This window comes from Dendrobium catenatum, unplaced genomic scaffold (assembly GCF_001605985.2).
Source record: "Dendrobium catenatum unplaced genomic scaffold, ASM160598v2 fragScaff_scaffold_1553, whole genome shotgun sequence".
NCBI classification, from domain to species: Eukaryota; Viridiplantae; Streptophyta; class Magnoliopsida; order Asparagales; family Orchidaceae; genus Dendrobium; species Dendrobium catenatum.
The window spans coordinates 571695-586890 of record NW_021320015.1 but is presented as its reverse complement, the minus strand read 5'-3'; the positions used below and the strand labels follow the sequence as shown (position 1 = coordinate 586890).

The following is a 15196-nucleotide window of genomic DNA, read 5'->3' as shown; positions in this document are numbered from 1 at the left end:
TTATTTAATTATTTGAATAATTTAATAGGTCGGTTCATCGGACCGATTCACCACAAAATAGGTTTTAAAAATAGACCGAACGGTTTTATGACCGGTTCAGTTGGTGGACCTCCATCAACAGGCAACGGTCTTTCTGACTCCGGTCTCCTGCCGACTACGGTCCTTCCGACCAGACAAACATGTATATGTAATTCCTACCATATAATGCAATCTATATGATGTAGATTTGCTACATCAATCCAAGGCCTTCTCCTAAGGAAGGGCCTCATTTGTAATCGACTGCAAATACTAGTGGATTCATTCAAACTGGGCCAGGCCCCGTGGTTTTTCCCCCTTTTTAGGGGTTTTCCACGTAAAAACTTTGGTGTCTCTTATGAATGCTACACCCTCTCACTTATCTGCTTGTGTGCTGGATCTTCGTACAATGCTAAGACGTTAAACTAAATATTTCTCTACCGCCGCGAATACTCCAGGACGCAACAGCTATGTTCGCGATTTTCTCAGTATTGCTCGGTATTTGCTCGGTATTGCTTTGATAAAAGGAGAAATACCGCTATGTGAAGACCAAAACTATACAAATACCGAGTTGTACCGAGTTTTTCTACAACTCGGTACAACTCGGTATTTGCTCAGGGTTTACTCGGTATTGCTAGGGATTTGCTCGGTATTGCTAGGTATTTGCTCGTTATTGTTAGAAAAAACTCGGTACAACTTAGTACAACTCGGTATTTGCTCAGGATTTGCTCGGTATTGCTAGGGATTTTCTCGGTATTGCTAGGTATTTGCTCGGTATTGCTAGAAAAAACTAGGTACAACTCGGTACAACTCAGTATTTGCTCAGGATTTGCTCGGTATTGCTAGGGATTTGCTCGGTATTGCTAGGTATTTGCTCGGTATTGCTAGAAAAAACTAGATACAACTTGGTACAATTCGGTACAACTCAGTATTTGCTCAGGATTTGCTCGGTATTGTTAGGGATTTGCTCGGTATTGCTAGGTATTTGCTCGCTATTGCTAGAAAAAACTAGGTACAACTCGGTATTTGTATGGTATTTAAAATATATCCAAAAGGTGATGGGATGTTGTTCGGCTCGTCAAGGATTTAAAAAAACGCACGTATTAGAACCCAAAAAACAGCGGGCCGGGTCGACGACTTTTCTTGATGCTAAGTGTCGCTAAAATATTGGTGGCCGAACTTAAAGGAGGGTATGTTCACCGGACCAAATAAAACGTGGCGGTGGCGGCTGGGTTGAATTACTCGTCTCGTCAAAGTCTTGCCCTAACTAACCTGCTTCTCGCATGGCCGACGCGTCCCCCAAGTTCCACCCCCCCGACCTTCTCCCTCCGGCAGCAGCCGCCGCCGCTGACCTCGCTACCGCCCATGATGGACTTGCCTTTTGGCAGTACATGGCAGCCGGATCCGTCGCCGGACTGGTGGAGCACACAGCCATGTTCCCCGTCGATACCCTCAAGACCCGCATACAGACCCACAGTATCCCCTGTCACCCGCCTCCCGGCCTTCGCCACGCTTTACGCTCCCTCATCCGCGTTGACGGCTTCTTCGGTCTCTACCGCGGCATCGGTGCTATGGGACTTGGCGCCGGACCTGCCCACGCTGCCTACTTCTCCGTCTACGAGATCTCCAAGCGCCTTCTTCTCACCGAAGACCATCCGAACAACCCTGCCGCCCACGCCACCGCCGGCGTTCTCGCCACGGTCGCAAGCGATGCTGTTTTCACTCCAATGGACACCGTTAAGCAGCGTCTGCAGATGGGAAGCAGCCCATACAAGGGGGTCGTCGATTGCGTGCGAAGGGTCTTGAAGGAGGAGGGCTTCCGGGCGTTCTATGTGTCTTACCGTACGACGGTGCTGATGAATGCACCATTCACGGCTGTGCATTTTGCGACATACGAGGCTGCGAAGAGGGGGCTGATGGAAATCTCTCCTGAGAACTCGGATGATGAGAAGTTGCTTTTGCATGCCACGGCAGGGGCAGCGGCTGGGGCGCTGGCGGCAGCTTTGACTACACCGTTAGATGTGGTAAAAACGCAGCTGCAGTGCCAGGTGCTGTATACGTTTCCTCTCTTCTTTGTTCTTCCGTTTTGGTTTTTATTTTTCCTGCAATTTATCCTTGAATGTTGTAGTGGGACCAATCTTTTGAACATCCTTCTTATCCATTTTTCTGAACTCAACTTTTTTTTTTGGTGATGAAGTTTGAAGGGTTTTTTTTTTCTCTAATCTAAATTTGCTGAGAGAAATTGTTGTTCTATCTCTTCAATGAATGAGACCGAAGTTCTTGGGTTATATTTATTCTAGAGTTTATCGGAGTTGTAGTTAAGAATGACTACAATATAATTCACCGAAGATTTTATTGTAGTCTACCAAAGAGGGGAAAAAGAAGAAAAGAAGAACAATGTTATCTTCTTGATAGAAATTACGGCTTCACTAAAATTTCAAGATATCTGGGCGTTGGCCAGCCCAAAAGAAAATGATAATTGTGTACTTATTAGTTAAAAAAGAATGATTAGCTATTAAACAGAGGGAAGTTTAAGGTTTACCAATATAGTAAACCCTTAGAATTCTCCCTTGTAATTTTATCTCGAGGCCTTCTCTTTTTGATCATCCATGCGTTGCATTCTTACTAACCTCTTTATGCTCTTGAGTTTCAGTGGGACAAGAGAGCTAGAGAGCTTGTCTAGTAAGAGAAATAAAAGTTAGAGAGTGAGTCTCTCGGCTTAAGAGAAAGGAGAGGGATAGTGGATGACTCTGCATGAGAAAGAAGTTTTTTTATTAACTGGATGCATAAAAGCTTAAAATCAATCCATATTTATTGTTGAGTTGGGACAAACAAAAATAAATAGTAAAACTACGAGATAATTCCTAATACAAATGTTAGATCTAAGGAAACAAATCTTGAAACATGGAAATAGATGAATCCTATCTAAATTCCCAATTTGTATGGCTAGCCATGGTTTAAAAAGTAGGACTTTTTGGTGGAATATCATTTTTATTCTGTTATTGAGATTGCCCTACTAATTTTGTTTGGATTTATTTGTTTTCTTGAAAGGTGGACAACCACCCTTCTCTCTCCTCCATTTGAATTTGTAATCTATTACTACTTTCAATTTCTCCTTCCATTGATGTAACCAACACATATAGGCTTAGATCTAATTATGAATGTTGTGATATAGTTTTGAATGTTGTTTCCATGCCGATGCCCTATATTGTCTAAGTTACCTGAAAAGTTTGTGGGTCATTTTGGAAGGTTGTGTTGAAAGTTTTGTAATTTTTAGGGAAATCTATGGAATATTCTGAAAGGGTATTGGAGTTCTTTAGAAGATTCTAATGCTTTTCTAGAAGATTATGCAAACTTCTTCAATTTTATCTTGGTCCTAGTTGAACTATGTTTAATGTTTTGGAGCCTCTTAGACCATGGGGCTTCCTTAAAGTTTTGTTTGTTTTTGAAAATGGTTAGAGCTGGACCTTTTTCCATATCATATAGAAGTTTGAAAATGCACAATTGGGTATTGAGACATTTTCTTTTGGTGGGCGAGGTGTAAGCCTTTATATTAAATCATTAAATTAAGGAAAATATGAAATAATAAGTCACATATTATCATCAAAATAATATATTTAGTAAAATCATAAAAAAATCATAGTAAGGCCATTAAAAATCATACAAGGCTATATAGAACAAACTATGCTAAATGAATAGTCTCTCTCATTCCTAGTTCAACATAAACAAGTAATCTAAGGTCATAATTTATGAATTCAAAAGTTTCCCTACTCTCTTCATTTGAAGAGTATTTATTAGAATCATTATTGTAGTTAATTTCTTTCTCTCCTCTCTCATACTTAAAAAAAAAAAGAGTTTCTAACAACGAAAGGATAGGCAATGGAGGAGAAGCAACGATGGTCTAACAATGGCGGTGGTGCAACCATGACAGTAATGCAAGAGGATAGGGTGCATGTGTTAGGGTGAGTTTAAAGCCATGTGATTTTTCTCAAGTTTGATTTGATTTAGGTATAATAAATATGTTTTATTTAATACACAAAGTAAATGAAATTTTACAATTTACTTAACTCTAATTTTTAAGGCTTTACGTCTCTTCAAAATTGCATTAAAATTGCACTAGGGCATGCCTCATCCCTCACTGAGGCATAAGCCTTATATGAGAAGTACCAGGTATACACCTCATTGTCTTTTTTTTTTTAAATTGCATTGAGGCAAGCCTTGAGATAGGCCTCTAATTTTGTAATTTTAAAACATGATGTAGAAGCTTAGCCTTATACAAATATCTCATTATAGAGGCTTGCTTGGGCTACTAAGGTTTAGTTTTTTTTCCCTCTTGGCAGGGTTGGAAAGAGATCATTTTTCCTCACCTCATGGGTTGGTAATAGGTCTTCTCCCCATCTTGCTCATGTTACGACAAAAAGGTGACTTGGTCAACTATTTTTTACTACTTTTCATAGTTTTTTTTTTCCTTTGATCATTTACTTTCTAAAGTTTATGTAGTGGGGTTGGGTGTTGTTGGACGGTGGTAAATTACTTTGTAGTTACAGATAATGTCAAATTTTTGGACCTTCATGTAGGTTTGCATTTGGATGGTTTGGTCTATTTGGTTTGCAATGAAGGTTGTGATAAGTAACATTAGCACTTTAAATGAAAATAGAGATTTTTTTTTCGTCTTATTTGTAAAACTGATGTTAGAGAGGCTTTAAAGAAAATGAAGTATCGAAAAGCTATTGGACCTAATGATATTCCAGTAGAAGTGTGAAAATGTTTTGGAGATAAAGGAATTTTTTTTGCTTAAATTTTTTTTACTATTATTGTAAGGACTAAAATATGTCATATGAGTGGTGGAGTGTGTTAATTCCTATTTTTGAGAATAAATATGATGCACAAGAGTGTACGAAGTATAGAGGAATTAAGTTAAATGTGTCATTTTCTTGTTGATAAGACTGGAGGAGTTGAAGGAAAACAAGAATTATGGAGATTAATCTTAGAGTCTAAAGGTTTTTGTATGAGTAGATCTAAAATCGAATACTAAAAATATGTCATATGAGTGGTGGAGTGTGTTAATTCCTATTTTTGAGAATAAATATGATGCACAAGAGTGTACGAAGTATAGAGGAATTAAGTTAAATGTGTCATACGTTAAAACTTTGAGAGAATTTTATTGAGCATAGGTTACGATGTGATATTAATGTTTCTCAAAATCAATTTGGATTCAAGTATAGAGAGAATATGGAGAATCTACATGTGATATTTATTGATTTACTAAAAACATATGATAAAGTTCCAAGAGAAGTGCTCTAGAGAATTTTAGAAAAAAAAAAGAGCTAATAATGCTTATATTCAAGTAAGTGGGGATATGTATGTAAGAGCTATTACCTCTGTTCAAACTCAAGATGATTTGACCAATCATTTTCCTATTTTTATTGCATTACATCAAAGATCAACTTTAAGACCATATCCTTTTGCTTTAGTCATGGATATTCTTACTAGACATTTGCAAGAGGATGTACCCTGGTGTATGCTTTTTGATGATGATATTTTTCTTGTTGATAAGACAGGAGGAGTTGAAGGAAAACATGAATTATGGAGATTAACCTTAGAGTCTAAAGGTTTTTGTATGAGTAGATCTAAAATCGAATACATGGAGTATAATTTTATTAATAATAGATCTAGCTGGGGGATGACGACTTTGAGCAATCAAGTTATTAATAAGAGTACATAAGTCATTAATAAGAGTACGTATTTTAGATATCTCAGGTCTATTGTTCAAAGTGATGGTGAAATAGATGGGGATATAATTTAAGTTGAATGGTTGAAGTGGAGGAATGCATTGATCTTATTGTGTGATAGAAAAATACCTCTCAAACTTAAGAGAAAAATCTAAAAGATGGTGGTGAGACTTTCAATGCTTTATGTTGCAAAATGTTGACCATTAATAGAGAAACATAAAATTAAGTGGTGTTGCAAAGATGAGGATGCTCAGGTGGATGAGTGGCTTCACTCTTAGAGATAGTATATGAAACGAGTGTATACATGAAAAGTTGGAGTAGCTCTAGTGAGCGATAAAATTATAGAGAGTTGCCTTAGATGGTTTGAAAACATAAAACATTGGTCTTTCAATGGCCCAATTAGAAGAGTTGATGTATTACATTTTGCTTATGCTAAGAAAGCTAGATTCAAACCTAAAAAGACTTTGTTAGAAAATATTATAATTGACCTTTTATTGGATTTAAATAAAAATTTGAATCTTAACAGGACACACTGGAGAAAAAAATATTCATGTAGCCGACCCCACATAGTGGGATAATGTTGTGTTGTTGTTAGAGTTGTAAATGAGTTGAGTCAAGCTCGAGTCATGCCTACTCGAGCTCGACTCGTTTGTCAAATCAGAAGCTCGAATTTGAGCTCAAGTTCAAAAGGCGTGCTCAAACTCGACTCTACAATAAAAGCAAGCTCTCGAGCTCGCCGCAATAAAACCAGTGGAGGGCTGACGCGATCACAGCCAAAGGTGTTCCCCTTTTTTCTCGGAGAAGAGCCATTTGTTGTGTTTTGTTCCGTGGATAAAAAGGACCTCTGTTGTATTTTCTCCCTTGGATAAAAGATTTGAACCATTATGACTGCAATTTTTTTTGGAAATATATCCATATATATAAATAAATTAGAAACTGTTGCACTCTAACATTTATTGTTGCAGCTTTAACTTTTTTTACTTTTTGAAAAATGAGTACAACTGCTGTCATCTATCCTTTTTTTAACATTTAAATTTAATAAAATTGTAATTATTTAATTTAGAAAATCCTAACAGTTAGTCGAGCCAGCTCGCGAGCTCACGAGTCGAGTCTCGTCAAGCTCGAACTTGAGCTCGTTTAACAAACGAGCTCAGCTCGCTACTCAATAAGCTCAGTTTGCGAGCTTATTATTGAGTCGAGTTCGAGCCGACTCGGTTCACTTACACCCCTAGTTGTTGCTGGTCTGTTTTGGGGTTCTAAAATTTAGAAAATCAAACTGACCAAACTATTTTTCAAGTCAAATTGAATTGAACCAAACTTGAGTTTGGTCAGTTTGGTTTGATTATCTATAAACAAAAATGTAATTTATTTTAACATTAAATATAATTAATATTTGCTTAGATAGTATATATCAAGAAGAATATCAAGTAATCTTTATTACAATTTATAATTTTGTTATGTTGAATAAATAATATCCACATTTATCAATATGTCACTTGTTTATGTTTAATTTTTTATTAAATATTTGAATAATTTTGTTTGTTGAATAAAATATAATTATGAATTTAGTTGATTTAATATTTAAATAAATTAGCTAATTCTTTTTCTGGTTTGATAGGCTTTTGAAAATAAAAAATAAAAAAAAATCAAAGAAAGTCAAAATTACAACTAGTAATCGAGCTAGTGCTTTAACAATCGAATTGAACCATCCAAATAAGACTAGTTTCATTTTGAACCAACCAATGTTTACATTGTTTTTTCTTTAGTTGTATGAAGATTTGCTTTTCTTTTTTCTTATAAGATTTAACATCTCTATCCCAAAAATGTAAGAATTCCTTAGTATTGCGTACACAAATCTTGAAGAACAACATCATAGGTAAACTTATTAAAAATTGCTCAGTGATGAAAGTTTTTTTAGTGCATTATTTGCCAACTACAAACTTGATGTCATCTTTTATCCTACCCAAAACATTAAATTTTGTGCGGGGTGTTGTGAGCATTCTTAACTTCACAATCATTATAGATCTTGGATTTAAGTGATTTGATTAGGTCATCTTACATCCCTTGTTAAGAGAGAGAGATTTACTATTTTGATAACAAATGTAGAAGTTACAAAGTTGTCCTCTCCTTACTTTGGGCAGAGAAGAATTGAAAAAGGAAGAGTTACATTATAAGATCAATGTTTAAAAAAGATTTTGAGATCTAGATCCTATTGAAATGCCTTAAAATGACCTATTTATAGCCACTTGTGATATTGCAAACACTCGTTAGATGATGGGACATCAAGGCGTGTGGCATTAACAAGTAGATTGACCATAGAAAATTGCAATGAAAGTAGGTTGTGGATTTGTAATGACATCTTGATACACCTAGATTTGCATATATGGGATAACATTATATAAGATTGGTAAACAAATCAATCGAATGATGTTATGTTTTAATGAAAACTGTTTTTTTTGATGAAAGTAGTCGATTTATGACAATTGTAATTAAATGAAAAATTGATGTTCGCTATTTATTTTGCATGCTTTAGTGGCTTGGGCATGATAACAGTAGATAATTTGACTATTATTTAAAATGGGGATGATTACTCAATCAGATTAGCGAGTGGACACTCGGAGAGGTGTAGGGGTTAACCTACTCTCTATATGATCGATATTTTTTAGATTATTCTAGTTGGTTATTCTAAGAAGTTGGAGATATTCTCGAATGGGTACTAAGGGGCTGTTTGGTTGCCTGAATTAGGAGTGTAAAGTAAAACAAATACATGTATTTATTAAATTTGATTGTTTGGTTAATTTTAAGCGGAACAAATGGAAACCATCGGAAGTATTAGGTGTGTATTAGAGAGTCTGTTTCGGGCGAATTAGAAACCCGATCATATTGAGCGGGTTATAAATTCATCGGAAGAAAACTTGGCGGCGGTGTCTTCGTCGTGCTGTTCGGCTTCATTGCACGAGAGGCTTCTTCGGCTCCTTCCTTCTTGTTCGACTTCGCTCCGGAGGGAGGTAGTGTGGAAGGCTCCGCAGTTCGAAGTAGCGTAAGCGCGCGTAGTATGATATGCTTCTGCTGCGGGACGTTGCCGGTGAGATCGTAGCAGCGAGATAGTAGGGAGTGGGTGCGGAACTTGAGAGGGAGAGCAGAAGGTGTGGATTTGAGGAGGAGGAGGAGGGCCCGGTCAAGATGGGATTTGGCGTGGTTGAGGTTATGGGAGTGGGTAAGAAGGAGAGAGGCGAGGCGGAGGCGAGTGCGGATCTCAATCATAGGGAGGAGAGAGGCATCACTTTGACAGAGAGCTTCGAGACATTTTACAGCGCCGGCGAAATCTCGACGGCGTTCGTCGTCGTCGGCGAGGCCCCACAGGCCTTCGGCTAACAGTTCCATTGCGGGGGAAAGGGAACCCCACGGCCGTGGATATTACGATTTGGGTCTTGGAGGAGTTGGGTCGTGGAGGAGCAAGGCGAGCTCGATTTGGAGTGCGAATAAGAGCGAGAAGAGGCGGAGAGCATAGACGAGGAAAAGAGTTGATGCTGGTTGGAGGAAGATACAGAGACTTTTTTTTAAATAAGGGCATAAATATCTAATTTCATTAAAAACAAAAACAAAATAAAGGTTATAAAAAAATTACAAATGATTTATAAGAAAAATAAAAAAAAACTTACAAAATCAAACAAGAAAAAACTAATACAAACCTAAGAAAAGATAATAAAACTCCATGTAAAAAATAATTTAAAAAGTTAATTTTACTTTACTCTGAATATATCTAACCAAACAAGGGAAATAAATCTCCTGCGTTTCTTTTGCAGACAACCAAACAGAGCGAAGTATTCAAAAAACATTGCATTTACTTTACACTGCATTTCTTTTTCAGGCAACCAAACAGCCCCTAAGTTTGGCATGAATTATGCATGTTGAAATGATTGAGGTGGTTCTTATCACTCCAAATCAAGCTCGCTTTTTTTAATTTGTAAAATGTTTATGTGAGGTTCATTTTGTTAATAACTTTCTTAGAGGTACGAGATAAAGCAATATCCCAACCATTTTTCAGATCATTAGCACATCCTTGGCTTGGATCAGCAAGGTCCTCCTTTGGGATGATCACATTTATTTGTATGTAGTTTCTTTCCAACCAATCTTTAAAATTGAAGTAGTGTTCAATTTTGTGGCCTTGCACACGATGATAACAACAAAAATTAGGGTCATATTTTTTATTTGCCTCTTTCGGCTTCTTGGCCTCCGACAATTTGAAGTCTACTTTCTTAAGGAGATTTTTAAAAAATTTCTAACTTACTCTTTTAAAAGAATAAACTTTATTTAATTTATTCTTAAAAGATATCATAAAAGAATCTCTAGGGTGATAAGAATTTATTTAAAGTGGCCAAGGAGGGGGAGGATTATCATCTGATTGATTTTTCAATTACTATTTACCTTTATGGATGGATGATACAAATGTTGATTTCTTCTTGAATACCTTATTAGGCTTTGTTCTTTTTTTCTCTTCAGGTTGGTCTTTCAAAAATGGTTAACAAGAAGCTTCGTCTTGTAGGTTGTTTAATTTGTTCAATAATTTTTCAAATGTCTTGATCCTAAATTCTTTTAGGAGAAAAGCAGTGGCCCGTGAATATTTTTCAATAAGATCTTTACTGTATGTTGTTCTTGTAACTCTAGTTCACATTTCATAAATAATTCCTCCTTAAAGTATATTCCACCAAAGACTTAGGTTTCTATTTCTCAACAATCATATCTCCTATAGCAATATGGTGCTGAGCCCCAACAAATATTTTTAAGAATAAACCTTCTAATTCCTTGAAAGTCCTAACCGACTCATAGGCAAATTGACGTATCAATTAAATGCTACTTCGGAAATACCACTAACAAATTGCTTGAATAGAAGAATATCACAACCTCCAACAAAGCAACAGTTGGCACAAAAGTAGGCTAAGTGCTATTTCGATTTTTTTGTACTAGTGAATAGTTTAAAGGAATGTGACACAAATCTCTTGGAATAAGGAACTAAATCAAATTCCTCCTGATAGGGTCTACCATTTGGAATAGATGAAGTCCCTTGAGACTGGGTTAATGCCTCCTTCATTTGATTCTTTATAAGTTATTTGATGTATTTTTCAGTGGGAGATGTCTTTGTACTCTTGCTCTAATCCTAATCCCTTTCATCTGACATTTTTCTATTAGACACGAGCTATTGGACGAGTAGATTCATCTTGAGCTCGCTATGTATTGACATTTAGATTTGCATTTCTATCATTTTTATCACCATATCTTCTTTTTTTTTCAATTTATTAATATGCTCGTCCTTATTTTTTTAGCTAACATGCCAAATTTGGAGCTGAATTTTCAGCAATTGTTTCTTCAGTTTCCTCTTCGTGCACTGGCTATCAGAATCATTATTTTGTTAATAAAGTTATAATGTCGACCATGAAATTACTATCATTATGAACATTCTCCTACTCATCAAAATCTACTAATGAATCATTCTCTTTCAGATCAAACTCTTATATTATTTTCTCCTTTTTTTATTTGAGAATATATTTATCTCCTTGAAGACGTCATCAATATATCTTCACTCAACTATCTTTTGATCATATGACATACTGGAAAACTTCTGAGTTGTCTCAAAGTCCTAGTGCTCTCTACTCCCATTTTTATTTTCAAATACCTTTTTAGAATATCTTAATCGTTTTTGAGATGATACGATTTTTTCTTTTTCATATTTGATCATAGAAATGATGCATTTTTTTAAAGTTATTATCTTTTTAAATCCTACGTAGATTATTATGTCCGTCTCTTTAAATAGTATGCTATTCTCAATGCAGTATTTGATTATAATGATAGTAAAGCACATCAAATATGCGTGGTTTTATTTTCCAACTATTTTTCTGACGACTCTACTGAGAATTATTCCACTTTTCATCCCTGGTTGTGATAGTTAAATTTATACATCAGTAGTAGGCCTATACCACTCGTAGGCTTGGACTATTCTTCTTTTTTGGATAACTGATATTTCATTCTTGGATAAGTGTCACCAACATTGAATTCCTGGAGCTCTTACTGAGCCAACCTTCGATAAGGCAATTTCTAAAATTCTTAATATTAACAAAACTAACTACTAACTTGGAATAAGTTTGAATTTTGAGTAATTTTAAGTTTCCAAAAATAATTAAGGTTTTTGATTCAAAATTCCCTTCTTCCACTCGCAGAAAACTTTAATATAGTTGGCTAACTGATCTTCTAGTTTGACAAGAGCCTTACTTTCGAGGAAATAGATTCCGGAAGGTCAATTAAGTTTAGAATGGGTTTTGAAAATATAGTTTTGTCCATTAATGGAAATGAGATATTTGATCTCAATGCTAAAAATCAACAGAATGATACTCTAGTAGAGATTCTTTTAGGTTAGGGTCCGGCTCCTCTACCCGCTAGAAGAGGTTTGTCGTTGCTTTTGTTCCCACTGCATCTCCTGCTAGAGGAGACAAGAAGCTAAAATCTGCAGATGGCAGTGAATTAGGAAATTCTACTTATGTTTGAAGTTGGAACGACCTCCACCCTTCCTCCCATCATTAAAACACAGAGGAGCCGAAATAGGAGAATTAGAAAGAAGAATGTCAGGGCAAAGAAAATTGTTGAATTGGATGCTCTCGAGCAAGTCAAATTTGAGGCCTATGGAGAATTCACCGTTCCTCTTACATCTTCTCTCCTTGGTAGAATTTGCTTCCACTCTTTTTCCACTGCCCAGGGGAAGAAGGATGTACGTAGGATAGCGCAATCTCAGTCGCATCCTTTTGTCTATTGCACTGAGAAAATCCATGATGATAAAATTATACAACAAAATAAAATCTTGAGAAATATAATTCATATATGTGTCGGCCACTCAGTCGGGCAAAACTAAGGAAGAATATGTTAGTTATATGAAATGAATGATAGCCAAACAATTGGTTAAGTATTGAAAGGGGAAAAGTCTGAAGCGAAAGTGTCGACTCCGCATACTTCTAGAGTCGTCAAGAAGTATGCTAAACATCTAATCATCTCTGTTCTAGTAGATAGGTAATATTGGGTCCCAAGGCAACCCTTTGCTAGATCAGAGGAGATGGTTTTAGTGGGGTCTACTCAAAATCACCATAAAAAAGCTAAGCTAGCCGTATTTCTAGCAAAACATTTAGTGCTGTCTCACATTGCAGTCAATATAGTTAGTGGGGGTAGTCAGAGTCTTCCCCAGAAAAATCAAAATATAAATCAAGGAGATCCAAGTCTCCTCAGAAAGAGTCTATGTCAGTTAAGGTCAACCGAAGAAGAAAAGAACAATCACCACAAATAATTCATAAGCGTGGTTCAAGGGTTATGACTCATTCACTCTATTAGATGGTGTTAGATTACACTCATATTTGTGTAACACTGCACCATCTACAAAGGAGGTGCAACATCTCACTATTAGGAGTGTCAAAATGGGTTTTCGGGTTGGGTTCGGTTCCAACCCAAAACCGACTCACCTTAAATTGATTAAACCCAAACTTGAACTAATTAGACTAACAAGTTAGAAATCCATACTAGAGTGCGAGCGCTATGCAAGCGAGGGTGAGAGGGCAAGTGTTGAGAAATAGGGCGAGCTGGCAAGGGCAAGGTCGCGAGCGGGTTAGGTTGCGAGGGCAAGCTGCGAGGGGGCGAGGCCTCGAGTGCAAGCAATGAGCAGGGCAACCGATCATGATAACACAAGCAAGGGTGAGATTGCTAGTGCGGGGGCAAGCGTTGGTTGTGAGTGTGATTTCGGGTCAAATATGTTATATCCAGGTTCGTGGGTTGACTCGAACTCGACTCGATATATCAATTGGGTTGAAAAATTCAACTTGAATCCGACCCATTTGTTAAAAAGATCAACCCGAACACATAATTTTTGGGTCGGATTCGAGTCGGCTTGTCGGGTCGTGTCATATATTTACACCCCTATCCACCGTGGGTGCCACTCTCATGATTGCTGCTCCAAAGATAATTAGAGAGGGAAAAAGGATGGAAAATAAGAAAGTTGAGGAAGTGAAGTTCAAGGAGGAAGAAACTGAAAATCATGAAAGGAAAAAAACTAAGAAATATAAAAGAAAAGAAGTGAATGGATAAAGACCTATTTGCTAATAGCAAGTCTATGGAGGAAATTTTTTAGGAGTGCCGTGAGTGCATTCAAAAACTGAATATATAAAGGATTAAAGAAATATTAAAAGGGAAGGAACTTGAATTGATTGAATGAGATGGGGAATTTTTTCCTATTAATTCGAAGATAGTCGAGGGGAGATTTATTGGCGATGCCATCAAGGAGATCAAGCATATTCTCAAACAAAAAAAGGGAGAAAATGATTTAAGAGTTTGATCCAGACGAGGATGATTTGTTAGTAGATTCTGGTGAAGAGGAGAATATTCATAGTGATTGCATTTTCGTGATAGATACTGTAACATTTTCATTAAAGAACAATAATTTTGATAGATAACGCGAAGAGGAAACTGGAGAAGCGATTGTTGCAGATTCATGATGCAACCAAAATTATTGAAAGCTAAGGTTGCAAATTAAGAGACTTGTCTTCCTTTCAAAATCCTTTAAAGATGACAAAATACACTAAATTGGACACTATAAGCTTGTAACAACAACACAACTACCATAGAAGTTTCTAAAGAGAAGAAAGATATAATAAGGTGGACACTTGCGGAGAGAAGAAATAGATAAGAAGAGCCCGAGACGAATTCAAAGAGGGGAAGGGGAAAGAAGCTAGCTCGCAAGCTAGAGAAAACCCGCAGGTTTACATTCCAAATATTTTTTCTCACAAAACTCTCCTAAAACAGCCACAAAACAACCCCTATATAGGGGAATAAAAAGTAAAAAAAGACAATTAATATATGTATTTAATTCACCTCAAAATCAACCAATAGAGTACCCTTGTAAACCGCAGCAAGCAAGAATCGAAGGGGCAGCCGCCTGGGAAAGAAACTGTAGCATCAAAACAACCCCAAAAGAGGGGGAAAACCGAAGCATTAAATGACTCATAAAGGGGAAACCGAAAAGGCATCTTTTGGGAATTAAAATCGGCATGGGGAACACCAAAATGCCTCTTTTGCCTACATTAATTCAACTCTAGATTTGGCAAGTCAACTAAAAACTAAGGATGAGCATATTAATAAATTGGAAAAGAAAATAGAAGAGATGATTAAAATGGCAGAAATGCATATACAAATGTCAATGACACAGCGAGCTCGGGATGAATCTCTTCGCCCGACAGCTCATGTGTCTAATAGACAAATGGTAGATGAAAATGATTAGGTTAGGGCAAGAGTTTAAAGACATCTGCCACTAGAAAAGACATTAAACAATAGATAGAGAATCAGGTAAATGAGGTATTAGCCCCGTCTCATGGGTTTTCATCCATTTCAAATGGTAGACTCTATCAGGAGGAATTGGATTT

At 36.6% G+C, this 15196-nt stretch overlaps 1 protein-coding gene across 1 annotated transcript in view; it reads left to right on the top strand.

Moving 5' to 3' along the window:
- The first annotated feature begins 1231 nt into the window (after positions 1-1231).
- The window catches only part of LOC110101257 (mitoferrin), a 21586-nt gene continuing 7621 nt past the window's right edge, over positions 1232-15196 (top strand). Inside the window, exon 1 of the mRNA XM_020829072.2 lies at positions 1232-2063. Coding sequence (XP_020684731.1) covers positions 1299-2063 — 765 coding nt within the window. The 5' untranslated portion in view covers positions 1232-1298. The remainder of the gene's footprint in view (positions 2064-15196) is intronic.